This window comes from Ambystoma mexicanum, chromosome 7p (genome assembly GCF_040938575.1).
Source record: "Ambystoma mexicanum isolate Mex_15411 chromosome 7p, UKY_AmexF1_1, whole genome shotgun sequence".
NCBI classification, from domain to species: domain Eukaryota; kingdom Metazoa; phylum Chordata; class Amphibia; order Caudata; family Ambystomatidae; genus Ambystoma; species Ambystoma mexicanum.
In genome coordinates, this window is record NC_090939.1 from 751059073 (window position 1) to 751077730 (window position 18658).

At 47.7% G+C, this 18658-nt stretch overlaps 1 protein-coding gene across 3 annotated transcripts in view; it reads right to left on the reverse strand.

The window, feature by feature from the left end:
• Window positions 1–18658, reverse strand: part of CCDC138 (coiled-coil domain containing 138) — a 749637-nt gene that overhangs the window by 509415 nt on the left and 221564 nt on the right. For all 3 annotated transcript variants that reach the window (XM_069636872.1, XM_069636873.1, XM_069636874.1), the window contains exons 5-6: window positions 12520–12656; window positions 10516–10706 (exon numbers count right to left, since the gene is read on the reverse strand). In XM_069636872.1, coding sequence (XP_069492973.1) covers window positions 10516–10706; window positions 12520–12656 — 328 coding nt within the window. The remainder of the gene's footprint in view (window positions 1–10515; window positions 10707–12519; window positions 12657–18658) is intronic.

Here is an 18658-nt window from a genome sequence, read left to right on the forward strand (position 1 = left end):
AAGTAAACTAACTGAAGTATATATAAAAAAAGTGAATATGGAAAGTGGGCAGAGATGCCCAGTAAGAGGATTAAAGTGCTATAATAAATTGATTAAGGTAACATATTCACAATCTTAATAAAATCAACCAAATGTGCAACTCAATGGAAAGATGATAAATACATAGGGCCTCATTACAAGTTTGCCGGTACAGTAACAACGGTACTGGTAAGCTTGCGGTACCATTGTTATCGTACCGGCAAACTACGAGTTCTACTTTCGGGTGCCTTTTCGCCCGCCAGGTCTGACCTGGCGGGCGGACGGCCCCCACGAACCGAGCATGTCGGATGCACCGGCACCATTCACGAATGGTGCCGGTGCATCCGGCCTCCCCATTCCCATAGAGCCCTATGGGGCTCAAATGGGAAAGGGGAAGAATATTTTCCGGTGCCCGGGAATGGCCAATTACTGGGTCCGCCAGAGTTGTAATACCCCGGTAATTGCCCATTCCCGGGCACCATAAAAATGTGCAAGTTCAGTGGCAGCCTGCCGGTTTTATGTAGCCCATAATCTTGTATGAAATTATATTAAGCATTTCAAGAAAGCACAAGTTATATGATGTAAAAAGTAAGACTTGGTAAGATCCAAATAGGACAAGTAGCATTAAGTCATCAAATAATGGAGTAAGTGAACATTAGCATAATTGGTGCGTAAAATATACCCACCAAGAATTTCAGATAGAAAGGTTCTGCAAAGATCAGTTGATGTCACGTAACAAATTAAAGATAAAACTTTTTTTTTTTTTTTACAAATCAAGATTTTGTTTTTATGTTTGTTCATCGGAATCAATATGTATATTACATGATGGTAACTCATACAACAAATTCCATAAATAAAATTAGGACGTAGAAGTTACAATCAATATGGTAAAATACTACCATCCAAAACAGTATGGACATAAGGAGATCATTTATGTGTCTGTTCATCGGAATCAATTTGTATATTATATGATGGTATCTCGTAGAACAAATTCCATAAATAGAATTGGGACATGGAAGTTACAGTCAATGTGGTTGTAAAGTACCATCCCACCCAAAACAGTATAGATATAAGAGATGGTAAAATAATGATGAGTCGTACCAGATCCACCTAGGTATAACTTGGTCAACCTAAATATGGTCATTATGGTAATCAAGTTAATTCAAGGGGAGGATAGCTTAGCGGCAATATGCTCGCCTTGGAAGCAAGAAGACACGGAGCAACACAGGTTAGATCCCCGAGTCCGCACTTCGAAACCTCTGGGTATTAAGTTAAGTGCCTTATAAATAAACTATCATATCATACCCATCATATAATTCAGAACAATCCCTGCATACATGCGATAGTGACATTGTTAGACTGTGCCAAATTAGGTTAAATGTTTTATAAAAATGAGGATAGGTTAAAATCCCTATTCATACCTGATGGCTCTAGAGAGTTCAATTTGTGGATCCAGTATGATTCCCTCGGATATAAACTCCCCCCCTCCTTGGAAGCGTGGGAATAATTTCTAGTACCACAAATCTCAGTTGGGCAATTGTATATGTATGCCTTTCAAAAGAATGGTACACTAGTGATCTTTCGTTTTTCATGCATATGTTAGATTTATGTTCCACGAGACGTTCCTTGATTTTTCTTGTAGTTTGACCCACATAGGATTTTATCCACAAGAGAGCAGCAGAGACCATAAATAAAAATGTTGGAGTGACATGTCGCAAAGTGATGGAATTTGATCTTGCGTCCGGATGCCTAATGTGATCTCCCTCTATTACATTGTTGCAACCCCCACAATTCAGGCAAGGAAAGGTGCCGTTCTTCGGTTTCTGGAAGAATGTTTGAGTATTACGTGATTATTTCTCCACTTTGACAAGCTGATCCCTTTAGCCTTACCACGTTTAAAATGCTATCATCTGTGGTTTAGGAAAAAGTCTAAATTGAGTATCAAGTTGTATCAACTTCGAGTTCTTTTTAATAACTGTGTCCTGAAGGTTTTCTCTGGAGAGAAGGGTTATCTTTATTAAATGGGCTTTCCATAACAGCAATCAGATACAAGCTCGGCCTGATCTCCCTTAATGCATGCGTTAAAGGGAATGCAATTTCATTAGATCACAAAATACTAACCCCGCCTAACACAATGTTTGAAGACCTAAACAGATTGCTACGGGTTCTTCTGATGAAATGTGTGGGTTTGACATGAATGTGGCCACAACCTGTTCAATATTGGATTACCGACCAGAGATTTTACGATAAATCCCTGTAGAATTATGTAAATTGGATTGGATGGAAAGTAGGACCGCAATTTGTGAATGTAGACTATATATGGATTTAGCATCCATTGAGACGAAACGGAATGTCTTACCCAGTCATTTGGTGATGTTTCCAAAGGTAGAATTTAGTGATAAATTCCAGAGATTTTGATTGAACACTTAGCCTATAGTTGAGATTATCAACATCAGGAATGGGTTTAAGAATACAGATATGCCTTGTAGTTATTGCAATCTGCTAGCAATAGAAAACCGGAAAGATGTTTTCCTTAAATGTAATGGAGACTGTGATGCTTGCACCTTAGACTTTTTCAGAAATAAACTTATTTTAATCCGGAAACTTTTTGGATTAGAATGTTTACAGGAAACCAACTCTCAGTAATGCCAACAGTTGTGAAATTTATAAATGCTTTTTTAGATAAATGGAGAAAAATATGAGTTTGATTAATGAAATGTTTTTAGTAATAGTTCAATAAAATAGATTCTTCATTAGTATTCAAATGATTATGTTGAGTTTGCTATGAAGTTTTTATGTGATGACGCCAAGTTTTGTGAAAAGTTTTTAATAAAACTGACACACAATAAAAAGACATTACCAGAAATGTATCTTTTATACTTTACATTAAATGTAACACTCGTTTTTCATTTCTACTTCTTTCCGCATAACATGGAGATTGGTTTTGACATTTATTTTTAAATAAGAAGACAAAAATCCTTGCCTCCCTATTAGTAGAGATAATGGTTGAAAAGATTAGTAAAATGTGCTGCTATGCAGTACATGAGTTAACCCTGTTGCAGCAGGATTTCCCAATTTACAGGCATTGTTTCTTGTGCCACTATATGGCACAGCAATTGGGATCCATTTGGCACCATTAAGGAACAAGTTACTTACCTGTAACTGTTGTTCTCCAGCATGGGTCTGGCATGGATTCACATGCTCATGAATATTCCCCGTCGTCAGGCTGGGAATCCTCGGTAAAGAAAAAAATCAGTATCAGTTTTGTTTCTGATCTGTCTTTCGTAGTAGTAACCAATCACTGATCTCTGCGTCATACTGACCACAGCCAATGACTGCCCTCTACCCAAGCCCCGCCTCTGGCAGCCATCTTCAGATTTGGTAGCACGTGAAGTGGCAGTATGACCAAGTGAAGAGCCGCAGAGGGGTAGGCGGGAGGGTTCGCATGTGAATCCATGCCAGACCCATGCTGGAGAACAACAGTTACAGGTAAGTAACTTGTTCCTTCTCCAGCATGGGGTCTGGCATGGATTCACATGCTCATGAATAAAGAATACATAGCAGTACACACATGCACAACCACGGGAGGTGGCAAAGGCTCAACATTAAGCATTACATCAAACTCAACATTAAGCAATTCTTACCTCCTCGCCAGGCTCACCTTAGGCGAACAGATTGCGCAGCACTGCTTGGCCGACCCTGGACTCCTCCCTGGAATCCCGATCGACGCAGTAGAATTTCGTGAAGGTGTGCGTCGACCTCCACGTAGCAGCCCTGCAGATGTCCAGCAAGGGCACACCAGATAGGAACGCCGTGGTAGCTGCGATCGCTCTGGTGGAATGGGCTCTCGGACGGCCAGGCAGCGGTCGGTTTGCCAACCGATGACGTACATGATACAGCCGGAGAGCCATCTGGAAATTGAGGCCTTTGAGAGAGCCTTCCCCTGATTGACAGGTCCAAAGTTCACAAAATGTTGTGACGTCTTCCGAAAACACTTTGTGCGGTCCACGTAAAACTTCAGCGCTCTAGCCACATCCAGCGAGTGCAAAGTCCTTTCGGCCGGCGACGAAGGCGACGGGAAGAAAACAGGCAACACCAAGGGTTTGTTGAGGTGGAAGTCCGACGGCACCTTGGGCATGAAGGAGGGGTGCGTCCTGAGCACTACCCTTGTGTCGTGAAAAGTCAAGTACGGGGGCTTGCAGGAAAGGGCCTGGATCTCTCCCATTCTTCGTGCGGAGGTGATGGCCACAAGAAGCGCTGTTTTCCACGACAAGAACTTCAACGGAGCCGAGTGCAGTGGCTCGAACGGAGGTCCCATGAACTTAGTCAGCACCACGTTGAGCTCCCACGCCGGGGCAGGAGCCTTCACCGGCAGGAACGATCTGAACAGTCCCTTCATGAATTCTTTCACCAGACGATGAGACCACAAAGACGTCCGACGTCCGCCCCGTGGTTCTGGTGTATCGGGAGATTGCAGCAAGATGAATCTTGATGGACGCGTGCGCCAGTCCAGCCTTGGCCAGCGTCAGAAGGTACGGCAGTACCTGGGGAGCCGTAATCCGTAGAGGGTTAATCTTCTGTGCGTGGCACCAGACAGAGAACCTCTTCCATTTGTGTCCATAGCATTTAAGAGTTGAGGACGCCCTGGCCTTTGCAAGAACCTCTCTGCAGTCGGCCAGTATGTCGTATCCTCCAAACTCTAACGCTGCAGGAGCCAGGCCTGCAAGTTCAGCGACTTCGGGTCGTGATGGAGGATGGTGCCTCCTTCCCTGGAGAGAAGATCCGCGTCCACTGGCAGCTTGATTGACGGGGACGCTGACAAGTCCAGAAGGTTCGGGAACCATATCTGCCTCGGCCACGCAGGTGCGACGAGGATCATCCTGAACCGTGACCTTTTGAGCTGGTTGATGAGCCGGATCAGCAATGGCAATGGAGGGAACGCGTATAGAAACAGGCCCTCCCAGGGGAACGAGAAAGCATCGCCCATGCTCCTCGGCTGGGGAAACCTGCTGGCGAACCTCCGGCACTTGGAGTTCGTCGCCGTCGCAAACCGATCGATCTGGGGTGTGCCCCACCGTCGGAAGAGGCGGTCCAGTAGATCCTGTCGTAGTTCCCACTCGTGGCATGAGCGCAGCTCTCTGCTGAGCGAGTCGGCGATGGTGTTTTTTATCCCTGCCAGATGAAACGGCACCAGAAACATCCCTTGGGCGACGGCCCAATGCCACAGATCCTGCGCCTCCTTGGACAGGGCTGGGGACCTGGTTCCGCCCTGCTTCCTGATGTAGAACATGGTGGTGGTGTTGTCAGTGAAGATCCTCACCACCTTGCCCTTGAGGGACAGAAGAAAGGAGCTGAGGGCCCAAAACACTGCACGGAGCTCCGGGACGTTGATATGGAGGGACTTCTCCGTCGGAAGCCAAAGGCCTCTCGCGTGCAGATTTTCGGTGTACGCTTCCCACTCTTTCAGGGAGGCATCCGTGGTCACTGTCTCCTGGTGACCGGGGGTCTGGAAGTCCATGCCCGCCGTCAGATGCGCGCGGGTGCCCCACCACCGGATCGCTCGTCGGAAACTCTCGTTGAGTGTGATCCTCTCCTCGAAGCTGCCCGTCTGGATCCAGCGCGCGTCCAGGAACTCCTGCAACGGGCGCATCCGGAGCCTGCACAGGCGGATGAGATAAATGCAAGAAGACATCATTCCGAGGAGGGACTTGATGGACATCACCCTGGCCGCGTCCGCAACCAGCATCCGCTGCACCTTGCCCAAGATGGCCCTCGTCCTTTCCTCCGACGGAGAGGCCAGAAGCGACACTGTGTCGAGCTTTGCTCCCAGAAACAATGCGTCTTGCGCGGGCACCAGGTGGGACTTGGCGTAGTTTAAGGAGAATCCCAGGTCCGTGAGTAGTTGGACGGTCCTTGCCGTGTGCTCCACGGCGAGCTCCTTCGTCTTTGCTCGGATGAGCCAGTCGTCCAGGTAGGGGTAGACGTGGATCCCCTCTCGGCGCAGCTGCGCCGCCACCGGTGCGAGGCACTTGGTGAACACCCTGGGTGCCAACCTCAATCCGAAGGGAAGGGCTCTGAACTGGTAGTGACGCCCTTGGACCACGAACCTGAGAAACTTTCGGTGTCCCTTTAGGATGGGAATATGGAAGTAGGCATCCTCCAAATCCAACGACGACAGGAAATCGCCCTCCTCCAGTTGACCCAGGACGTGTTGGAGGGTGACCATCCGGAACTTCTGTGCCTTGATGAATTTGTTCAGTCGTCGTAGGTCCAGGATGGGACGCCATCCTCCCGTCTTCTTCTTCACGAGGAAGTATCTTGAGTAAACTCCGGGGCCCCGAAGCCTCTTTGGGACGAGCTCGATGGCGCCCTTCTTGAGCATCGCCTTTACCTCCAAGAGAAGTTGAGGGACGTGATGTTCTTTCCTGGCCACAGAGGGGACGCGCGGGCACCTCTTTAGAAACTCGAGCGCGTGACCCTGAGCTAGGGCGTCTAGCACCCAACGGTCAGTGGAGATGGACTCCCACACGCTGACGAAGCTCGCCAGCCGGCCTCCCACCGGGGTGCTTCGGTGGGGGCCCGACCCCACGGCCGGTTCAGTCCTGCTTCGACGAGGCTTTGCCGCATTGTCCTCCTTGGCGACGACGGCGGTGTCCGCTTGACTTGCCTCGTCCCCTGTAAGCTTCCTGCGACGACGAACGGGCCGCTTGACGGTAGGTGGAAAATCCGCCGCTAGAACCTTTGGAGGCACCCCGTTTGCCTCCGCCGCTCCGAAAGGGCGGCCGTCGTTGCTTGAGAACCCCAAGAGCCTGGGCCGTCTCCGTGTCCGCCTTGATGGCTTGAAGGGAATCGTCCACTGTTTTCCCAAACAAGTTGTTTCCGTCGAACGGCATTTCCAAGACTCTGGTCTGCACGTCCTGACGGAAGTCGGTAGCCTTGAGCCATCCACGCTGCCTAAGGCATACGCCGTTGCCCAACTGGCGAAATCCAGTGTCAGCGATGTCCGTCGCAATCGTAATGGCGTGGTTCGATGCCACCTCTCCTTCCTGCAAGATCTCTAGGGCTTCCGCCCTCTTGTCGTCTGGTAGGAAGTCCAGCAGGGGGGCCAGTTTGTACCACAACTCCCTGTCGTAGCGGGCTACGATAGCCAAGGCGTTGGCCGCCTTAATCATCGTCGCTGCCGACGAGATGACTCTGCGTCCCATCGTGTCTAATTTCTTTCCCTCGCAGTCCGGCGGGGAGGTCGACGTAGAGGCCGCGCCCCTCCCGCTTTCTTCCTGGCCGCCGCGGAGACGACCGAGTCCGGGGTCGGCTGTGCCCGAAGGCACAAGGGGGCCGCGTCCGGGACCCAGTACTTCTTCTCGTACCGATCCCTTCTAGCCGGCGTCGTGGATGGGTTCTTGAGGAGGGCGAGGCCCTCATCCCAAATATCGTCCAGTAGAGGTACAGCGAGGACCGTCTTCCTCTTGGCCTCGCGCCGTTGATAAAGGAAACCTTCCTTCTTCTTCTCTTCCGGGCAGAGCTGGAAAAGCTCGGATGCCCTGGCGATCATGGAGTGAAACGATCCAATCTCGTTGGGCAGGGAAGCCCGGGTGGGAGGTGACGACGGGAGATCCTCGTCGTAAACCTCATCGTCTGTACCCGTCGTGGCCGTGTCAGTCCCTGTATCATCCCCACGTGTCGTGGACGGGGAGGAGGGCTGAACAGGGCGCGATGGCTGAAAAGGAGGTGGAGGATGAATCCTTCTTCTCTTAGGGGGAGGGCTCCCAGAAGGGCCTGACTCCGGGTCCCCCGTCGGGAGCGGTTCCTCCGTTGGTGGTAACGGCAGTCTCGTCCTTATCTCCGAGCATAAGGACTGTATAGCCAACAAAATGGCCGCCGAGTTGTCTTGCGGCACTGGTTGAGGGGAGTCCGACGGGCGGTCAGGAGCACCCTCGACGTTCTCGTCATCTCCTATGTCGGGGTCCCTCCCGACGGGCTGGTCTTCTTCCACGCCAACGCCGTGGCTTAAGACTTCGATCAGCTCTTCCTCAGAGGTTGAGGCCGAATCCACGACGACCTCCTTCCCCCCCTTTTTCTTCTCCGTCGGAGGTTTCACGGGGGTCCTGTCGATGGGCATGAAAGAGGATTCCCTCTGCGGTGGCAGGGAGACTCTGGGCCCTGAGGTCGCCACCACTGGTGTAGCCTCCACAGGCTGAGCCAGGGCCGCCGCGACTGTCTCGATAGAGGCCTTGGCCGGATGGATTAAGGCTTTCACCACTTTAGGTGCACTCACCGCCTTCTCCTTGGGGGGAGGGTCACCGCCTCGCTCCTCCTCCGATGGGGCCTTCGAGCTCAACCGGGGTCTCTCCAGGAGCTTCGCCGGGTGCTCGGCCTTCCTCTTACCCGAGCCAGAGCATTGGCTCGTGGTTGATGACGCCGGGGAGGATGCGCCCTGCCTGGCGCCCGTAGAGCCCGACCGTTCGGCGCTCCCGGTGCCAGTGGACTCACGGTGCTTGGCCTTCTGTTGGACCCCCGTCGCCGGGCCGCCCTCAAAGGTCTTAGAAGACCGCTAGGACTTCTTCTTCTCGCCTGACAGGCTCTTTCCTTCCAGCCAGTTGGCGAGACATTGATGGCGGTCCTTCATGGTCCGCTCCGACATATTGCCGCAAAACGCACAGTCCTTCTCCACGTGCGTCTTGTCCTCATGTAGGCAGTAAAGGCAAAGGGAGTGTTCGTCCTCCTTAAAGACATTCTGGAGCTGGCATCCAGGGCAGACCCTGAACAGCTTTCCGGGCGTCGAGCTTCCCTTCTCCTGGGCCATGTCCGAGATGGGCCTGAGAAACTTCTGGAGTCCTCCAAAAGCGTGGCTCGACGAAATCTTCACCCTTGAGGGGCGTAGACGAATCTGACATGGGTCCCCGTTGATCGGATGAAGAAACGGTGGGGCTTGAGGCTCTTTTGACCGAAAAAAGCGAAATTTTTCTGAGAAAAAACGTGAAAAATAGCACTAACGCTCGAGAGCACTAGCACGAGGATCCCAACACTTGAACGTGCGGTAAAAATCTGAAGATGGCTGCCAGAGGCGGGGCTTGGGTAGAGGGCAGTCATTGGCTGTGGTCAGTATGACGCAGAGATCAGTGATTGGTTACTACTACGAAAGACAGATCAGAAACGAAAGTGATACTGATTTTTTCTTTACCGAGGATTCCCAGCCTGACGACGGGGAATATTCATGAGCATGTGAATCCATGCCAGACCCCATGCTGGAGAAAATATGAATCCACTTGCAGTTAACTTCAAACATTAGTTTACGATAACAGGACTAATGTGCAAAAACAATCAGAAGAAAGCAAAACAACCAGTTCTTGGGCAGCACATTGTGCAAGGAGTCAAATAAACAGCTAGGATGAGAGGCAGTTGTGGATATTTAATCTCCATCTTAAAAATTGACTTTTACCACGGCCCAGCAATGTGGTTGTTTCTTTACTCAATGGTCTAGCTGTCATAAATTCAAGGCATGGAAACAAGGGGATTTTCTAATGCATCTACTTCACCAGTACGACCACTGTAGAAAAACAACCAAAACAACCAAAACCACCACAGAAAATGCAAGTTGTTCTCTGAAAACATACAACAGAAAGAAGGCTCTGTAATAATCGGAAAAAAAAAACTTGCCTGTTTTGGGATCGAGTTACATCTCTTTCGATCTATGGTCTTGTCCACTTTTAGTTAAAAGGCTAAGCGCTCTCTAGAAAGATGGCATATGAGTAAGGGGCAGCTGTATAAATGTTTACTAAAAATAATTCAAGTACCTGTTGGTGACTAGGTAAGCGATCGCCAGATAAGAGAACACCTGTTAACTACTGCATCTGAATGCTAGCTAAGAGCAGACAGTCAAGTGATATAAAATAGCTATATAAATGAGTGATGAACAAATACAATGCTGGTACGCACATCAGATCCCGTTTTATGGCAAATAGCCATTTAAGATTGCTAAACAAATTAAAGAGCTTGTCAACAGATAACAATAACCTGTTACAGCACACCACTTACTGCCACAACGTCACTGTAAACAGGTGCTACTGGGATGTATTTTAATATTAAGTAACTATATTTACTTTGCAAGAGACTGCAAGGAATGAGGTGGGGGCACCAAGAATTGACAAATTCAATACTACTATTAAGAATGATCATGACCATGTAAATAACACACTAGAAACTAAATGACTGTGCCATACATATTGTGTCCTTTAGGAGTTTCAACCTGTGGCTTCTAGGGTGCACACAGATCTCTGCAGCAGTTACTACGCTTGAGGCATTCCTACCTACATTTACCAGGTCATATGTAATCATACACAAATATTTCAGCCTGCTCATACAATGCCTTTGTTACTACTTACTGAATCGGTGATGGAGAAAGAAAATAAATTCAGACCAAGTTTGGCATCTCCTTATGTAGGAAAGGTTGTCGAAATTAAGACCCCTCCCTCTCCCACTGCCCAATCCATTTCTTACCTGAAGTTTCTGGTGTATCACTAATAATTCATTATAAATCTGATTCACATGAGAGGGTAAAAAGTCTTGCTCCCTTAGCACATCCGTGTTTGGACTTCTGGCTTTTTTCTTCATAGCCACAGGACTGAGCTTAGTAGACTGATCAGTTAACGTCGCTGTGTTTGCTGCCAAATAGGATGGCAACGTGACATCTTGAAATAAAAAAAAGAAAGTTTTTTTAGTTGGTTAACCGTTCCTAGTCGCTTACGGAAGTATAACGCACGTTAACCCAAATTCATTGCCTTTAGGACATGTATACTATACTGCTGCAATAGCGGCACTATAGGTAAAATACAGTTCACTTTATATCAGTGGCAGAGCTAGGTGGAGTCCGGGGAGGCACCCCTCTGGTGCCCAGTGCCCCACACCAGCATCTCGCTGGCGACCTATTACCATGCCCCCCAAGATCCCTCCCCCAGCACCAAAATCTGCCTCCGCTACTGCTTTATATAGGAAATTGAAAACATGTTTTGCGATACACCTTTTGTTCTTGTCCAGGACATTCTGGCAAATGTAGCATGGGCCTGACCTGGTCGAAACTGAACACTCGTGCCAAATTTGAAGAAGTTTCCACGTTTTCATGCCCAAAGGGATTGCTGAAAATTCACTATTTAGCCCACAAAACCACAGAACGGTCTACTCCGATTCTCGAGGTGTTTGGCTCAACCCCAAGACCTTAGGCTACAGTGGTGCATGCCAAAACAAAATAATTAAAAAAGGGCCAACTGGAAGTAATAGCCTGCAAAATGGCCAAAAACAGCTGCCAACCAAATGACCGAGGTGAAGCGAATTGCAAAAAAATGGCAGTAAATGCATTCAGGCCATTTTTTATGGTGTACCTCATTCTTCTCACATTGTAAATCGGGGTAGGGGAAAATGTTTGACATATCCTCACTCCCCCTTACAAATGCAAGTGCATGCAATGAAATTGCCATGGAATCCGCCTGAGATGACCACCTGGTAAAAGCAGGCGGCTTTCATAGGAATCCATTGTAAATGCCGACTGCAAAGCATACTTTGGAGGCAGCATATAGACTTTTCCACCACATCGAGGAAAAAAGTAAAAAAAGAAAGGCGGGAATGACCTTATTTTGCTCCGCACGTTTCCACTGCGTGGTGCAAAACAAGAGTATTGCACGTGGGGGACCATTTGCACAAAAGTGCACACGGATCCAGTCCCCTCCATGCAATTAATGCAGGGGTCGAGCAGCACTCCCTCAGAAACATACAGAAACCGCAAACGCCTACATCCCACACATTTCCATTAGGTTATGCACATTACAGTCAGAGGGACACAAAATGGGAACTACATTGTGCAACAGAAGAAATGCTCGGCCAAAAAAGGTAAACAGCGCACTGCAGCACAACCACTGCATGAAAAGGAGGATAATATCGAGCAATTAAGAAAATCCCCCTCCTCGCCAAAGCAGCACACATCACAGTATGTAAACAAGAACATAAACGACGGACACAAATGGACTAAAAGAACATACTCCATAACAAATGATAGTTTCCGGCTACGCAGCAAAACACTTGCAAGACTCAAGCTCAATAAATCTTCCGTGAAGAAGAAACAAACACATGCGCGCGCAATACATGCTGCTCTCCCCAAACAAACGTGGAATCCCGGCAGCAACACACTACCAATTCACTACCAAACGAAAACAAATCCAGAAATCCCTAACATACAAAGCCAACCGACTCTGGTAATGCCCTTGGGCTAACGTTATGGCCTGTAACCCTGCCCAGGGCATTAGCTGACCCGGCAATCCCCCCTCTCCATCACCCGCCCCTCCCCCCCGTCGGGGTTTATTGCTTAAATATAGATCCCATAAGGGTGACCTATACAGAAAATGTTTAAATCCGTCTAGATTTAGTATTAAGCGAATCATTGCCTCTTCCTGTACCAAACTCACATGAGTGCAGATTTAATAGCAAGTTAATAATGTATTGTCCCTTTCATACCAGTTTCGGTATATATCTGTGTACACGAATCCCGGGCTCTATCTGCAGCAAGGCCATCTTCATCATCATCTTGAAGCAGTTCCTCCACAGATTGTCTTGTAATGAAATCATGATGATAATCCGCCTCCTTCCCATTACTGAAAAAGTAAAAATACACTCCTTAGATTGTGGCGCTGGAAAGGCACTCGAGATGCTACACTTTGTGATATTCAAGGTGGCCCAGTGAACACATCACAATGTGCTTAATTTTACTTGATAAAAATGTATTTGTCGTTATCACAATCCATTTAAACACTAACAGAAGATCATTAATCCACATAGTTGAATGAATCACCATATAAATAAAATCACATCACACAGAGAACTCATGATTGAATGAGCACATACAAAGTAAACTATACCACCAACTTACAAGAGTTCTGTGGCGTTCTCCCAATCAGACTCTCGACATGTTGTCAGGATGGTGCTTACTCCTGATGTGGACTCAAGATGGCCTGGGGTGTACCTCCCCTCCTCCCAACCAGCAAAGTCAGCGGTAAAGGACCATGGGAACTGCAGACCATACTATCTAGAGGACCGCACATTGAATAACCATCTACTCATGAGAGAATGTAACATCTTTTTTATTGCATTTTTTTTTAATTGATAGTTGTACATCAAACAGGAACCAGTTTTCAATACAGAACAAACTAAGCATTCTGAGAATAAATAACAAAAAGGTGATTCCCAATCAACGCAACCTGTAAACTCCTCACCAAGGTCCACACAGACTGACAGACACCAAGAACCAAACGACAGAAGAGGAAAGATAAACAAGTGGGACCAGTACACACCTGCCTTTGCATAACCCAGATATGACCAAACCATGCATTCTGTATGCTTAAGCACGCTGCATGGCCAGACAAATGGCATCAACTAGCCCTCAAACAAAGTCCAACTCTGGCACATAGCATTCCAAATGGTTTACCAGGTAGAGCCTACATCTGCAACTCATGAACAAAGCTCAAAATGTCCTCATTACCATTGTGCCTACCATGTGTCACACAGGTAGACCTAACCAGGAGAGCCAAGTACACAGCCCAAGCCTCAGTGTTTGGTTTGTGAGACAATTTTCACAGGTTCCGGATTTTCGTCTTGGAACTAAATGCCAAATGCCATGCATGACAGGGTATCTCCAATAACAGGGATACACCAGTAACCAGTGCAATCTGATAAAAGGTATCCCCCCCAAAATGTGCTTAACTCCGACAAATCTGAAACACATGCCCCCCCCAGAGCATACCCAGCAACCATCAGATTTACTGAGAGAGTCTGTACAGTCTTGCTTACAACCAATGAACATGTAAAAGCACTCTGCAGCCTATGCCACACGACGCTTAGTTTCAAAACGCCACACATTTCGCATATCATCCACTAGTGGACAGGACCATACGTTAGGCCTCTAAGTTTACACTCTTTAAGGGAAGCATGGCATCACAAGTAGACACTGACACAAGAGTTGCAATTTTCAAAACCTTTATTGCTAGAGTGAATGGGTTTGGAAAACCTCCTGCCTGGCCTAACTAAAATGGGTATAATCTCGACCATCAAATGATAAAGAAACACTTCTAGTCAGTCTTAGTCAAACAAAGGTCTATACTAACAAAACAGAATGACTGTCCTCACTCTAATACAAACAAATGTGACATAGGGCTATGTATCTAAAAAAGGAAAAATCAGTGGTGAAACGAAATGTCAGAATGGCAATATAAATCAGTATTAATTCTCGTCCCCACGTTGTATAGCACGGGGTTAAATGGAACACTTGATGGATGAACACACTTTGGCTTGCGAACAGTTAGGCGGTTGGCTCTGCCAGCCAGAGCCTTCTTGGCCATTCAAGTCTGAGTCACAAGGTTAAGGGTTTAACCTCTGGGGTTCCCATCACCCAAGTCCAGGTCACCCTTCAAGATTCTACACAGTAGTTTCTGTATAGTATTTGCTCGCAGTTCACTATAGGTTCCCCTCAATTGGGCTCTAACCTTTTCTCCTTGGTGGGGTTCCCTTCCCCAAGCTTTCTTCCCATTGCACATTATAGGTTCCCCTCAATCGGGCTCAAACCTTTTCTCCATGGTGGGGTTCCCTTCCCAAATATTTTTCCCCATTGCACACATGGGCTTCCCTCCGTCGGGTTCAAGCCACCTTTCATGTTTTGACTTCACTGTCGAAGACTTTCAAAACTGGGAGGATTTTTGCCCTTACCTCCACATGACCCCTTCAACCCTCCATTCTTTCTTTACTTCCACTTTACATATTTTCCTTTAGTTCCAAGGTCTCTTGGAAAATGTACTTGCAACCTATGACTTGCTTTCATATCAATTGTTCCTAAATCAAGTCTTTCAAACTTTTTATTCATGCAGTTTAGTGGTTACTTTCATTCTCTCAATTCCCGCTGCCTCTGCAGCTTTAAACATTTCACAGAGACTTTCGATTGGGCAATCTCACTTTGCCGGACCACTCTGCTACTCTGCATTTCGTATTCACAGTTCTTAACAATGGATTCATTTTCTCTCGCAGCTTATCAGCGCTCATGTAAGCTTCATCCCTCGGATACTGTTGCAAGCATTTCAATTAAACACAGGTTCCTTTGCTTCCCTCAACTCACTGGTCGTGTTAAGATGCTTTCCGTCTTTGGCGCCTTCGATGAAGGGGTCAAGGTGTATTTATTTATTTACTTTTACAAAGTGCATTAAGCCCAGAGGCATCAGGACGCTGTTACATAAACCAGTTACTAAAGGGAACAGTTGTCACATCGCGGCAGGCTTGGCGATTGTGGAATCGCTGGCGTAGGATCGCAGGCGTAACTGTTCGCCATTGCGCTTCCCGGCACGGTTCCTCTCAGTGCCATTCTAGACGTTGCACGCTTGTGAAGCCAGAGGTATAAATACCATCACTTCCTGCTTCGTACGCGTTGCAACGTTTCCGGTTTCCTTCCGTGTTGCTGCCGCTCCATGCTACTTAGCTGCTTCCCCTTTTTGGATGTTCTTGGCTGTTTTGTTTCCTTTTTTTAAAGGAATCCCTCCCCTTCCTTTGCCCCTGTTTGCTCCCTCCTTCTCATTTCTTTCTTTCTTATTTTCCTACCCTTTCCATTTTCTCCCTCTCTCTCTCTCTCTCTCTCTTCTCTCTCTCTCGCTCTCGCTCTTCCCTTCTGTTTTTCTAGTTTGCCTTTTCCCCTTGCCTACTCTCTCTCTCCTTTCCTCGGCCCTTCTCCTTCGTCCTCCTTATTATTTTGACCTGTGCCCATCCTTAGGATTGCCTTGGTCCTTCCACTTGTATTTCATTGGATTTACTGTTGCCGACTTGAGCCTGCTGACTGGATTGCCTTGTCCTTCCCCTGGTACCGCCTTGGATCCGTTGACACCGACCTTCGCCTGCTTCCTGGACTGTTTTGACTCGTCCTTGTGCCTACTTGTTGCTTCCTGTATTCGTAGTTGTTACAAGAGATACTTACTTCTTCCCACGCCTCCTTGTTGGAGCCTGTTTGGTCCGCACCGCCTCATACTCATCTTCGGGGAACTCCAACTTCTCCAGCGTACTCAAGCAAAGACATCAGGGTTTTTTTGTGCCTTTGGCTTTTTCCCCTAATTGGCACTCCCGGTGGGACTACCCCCGTTGCCCTTATCCTAGTGGCACAGTGGCATCCTATCGGGGGCGTCCGTTTCTTCACAAAAAAAAGGAGAGATCTTCAGTACGTCAGGAAGGCAAACTCAAGAAGAAGGTGGAAGGTGAGGAGTTGAAGAAGGGGGAAGAATCTGAATTATCGTCTTAAGTAGAGGACATAACTGATGTGTGTGACAGTTTGCAACGCCAACAAAGAACCGAGATGGCTAACCCACAGCAAGTACAGGAACTGGTGGCTGCCGTTCAAAACCTGAAATTGGAGGTCCAGAACCTCAAGACAGCCAATGCGACACTACAACAAAGAATGACCGAGAGAGAACGACTCTCAGCTGATCTACCCCCACTTCCGTTGGTGTCTGGCAAATTTGATGGGTCACCTAAACGGATGAAAGAGTTCCTAGATGCATGCAATCTCCACTTTTCTTTCCGTCCACAGTCATTTGCTTCAGACCATGCTAAGGTAGGGTTTATGATCACCCACATGACGGGTAATGCCTTGGCTTGGGCCACCCCTTTGGTTAATCAACCTGATCATGTGCTGCACAATTATGATGATTTCAAGACCCTACTGCAGCAGACTTTTTTGCGAACGGAAAGTACTTTTCTGGCATCGGAAGATCTTTTAGATATTCGGCAGGGCAACACAGATTTACTCTCCTACATTACCACTTTCAAGCAGATAGCCGCAGAAGCCAGCTGGCAAGAACAGGCCCAATACGCCATCTTTCGTCGAGGGCTGCGAGAGGACCTCAAGGATGAGTTGGCACGTATAACCCGTCCTGCATCCCTTTCGGATCTCATCACTGCCACTCTTCGGATCGATTTCCATCTGTCAGAACGACGATCCGAGAGAAAGAAGGCCAAATTCTACAGTCTCCCTCCCCCAGAGACTCAGTCACCTTCCTCTGTTCCGACATCTCGTCAAGGCAAAGACGAACCGATGCAGATTGATACAGCTCAAGCTCCACTCACCCCGGAGGAATGCAAGAGACGACGGGATGGTAATATGTGTATGTACTGTGGAGCCTCTAATCATTTGCTGCGAGACTGTCCGGATGTTCCCCCTAGACGTTGGGGAAATGGGCGCCCTCGGTAAGTGTTAGGACGCACTCCCGAGGGGTCATTCCAAGTCCTTATGCAAATCTTTCAGTGACTTCTTCAGAGATACCCAAGGATTCCAGGCTAATGGTGCTTTCAGTAGTCCTTTCGCTGGGCAAAACAGAGATCTTCACTCAGGCTTTGCTCGACTGTGGCGCTGCAGGCAACTTCATCGACACTCTGTGGGCTGAACAGAAGGGTATCAAGCGATTGGCCAAACAAGAAGATCAGAAGGTAGAGGGAGTTGATGGAGAACCACTGAGTTCTGGCATGATAACCCACACTACGGAAGAACTAATTCTGCGCATCCAGCAACATTCGGAAAGGATCTCCTTTGATATAATTAGAGCTGCTTACTTCCCCATAATATTGGGGATAGGGTGGCTTAGAAGACACAACCCTCACATTGACTGGACCAAGAATTTACTCAGCTTTCAATCCGCCTTTTGTAAGGCAGAATGCCTCCCGGAGCCTAAGTTCGAGACTGTCCTTGTATCTACGATTCTAGGCTCATTCACTGCCTTCCTTTTCACCTCCAGGAATACGCAGAGGTAGTTACCAAGAAGGTTCCTAGTGAGCTTCCTCCCCACAGACCGGAAGATTGTTGTATAGACCTGGTCCCAGGAGCCCTAGTACCTTTCTGTAGGATGTTTCCTCTCTCGCTCAGGGAAAGACAATTCCTCCGGGAGTACCTGGATAACAATCTGGCCAATGGGCTCATCAGGCCTTCAAGATCTCCGGCAGGTGCATCCCTGTTCTTTATCCCCAAGAAGGACACGCAAGAATTGAGACCTGTATAGATCATAGGGGTTTGAATAAGGTAACCATTAAAGACAGGTACCCAATGCCGCTTAATACAGAAATCATCCAAGCCCTCCAAGGTGCAACGGTATTTACTAAATTGGATCTCCGTAATGCATATCACCTTCTTCGGATTCAAAAGGGGGATGAATGGAAGACGGCATTCAGGACCCCATACAGGTTATACGAATACCAAGTGATGACATTTGGTCTGGTCAATACCGCTTCAGTATTTCAGCGCTTTATGGACAGGCTCTTTTCTGATCTTCTCTGTCAGACCACCATCGTATACCTCGACGATATCTTGGTATACTCTAGAACTCAGGAAGAACATAAAGACCATGTCAAGGAAGTGTTCCGGAGATTAAAAGACAATCACTTATCAGTCAAACTTGATAAATGTGCGTTTTCTGCAACCTCTATTCCGTATCTGGGATTCGTATTGTCCAATCAGGGTATTGCTATGGATCCCCGCAAGGTAACCGCCATCCTGGAATGGCCTTCCCCTAAATCCATCAAGGATGTACAAAGGTTCCTAGGACTGGCAAACTTTTATTGCAAATGTATCTCTAATTTTTCA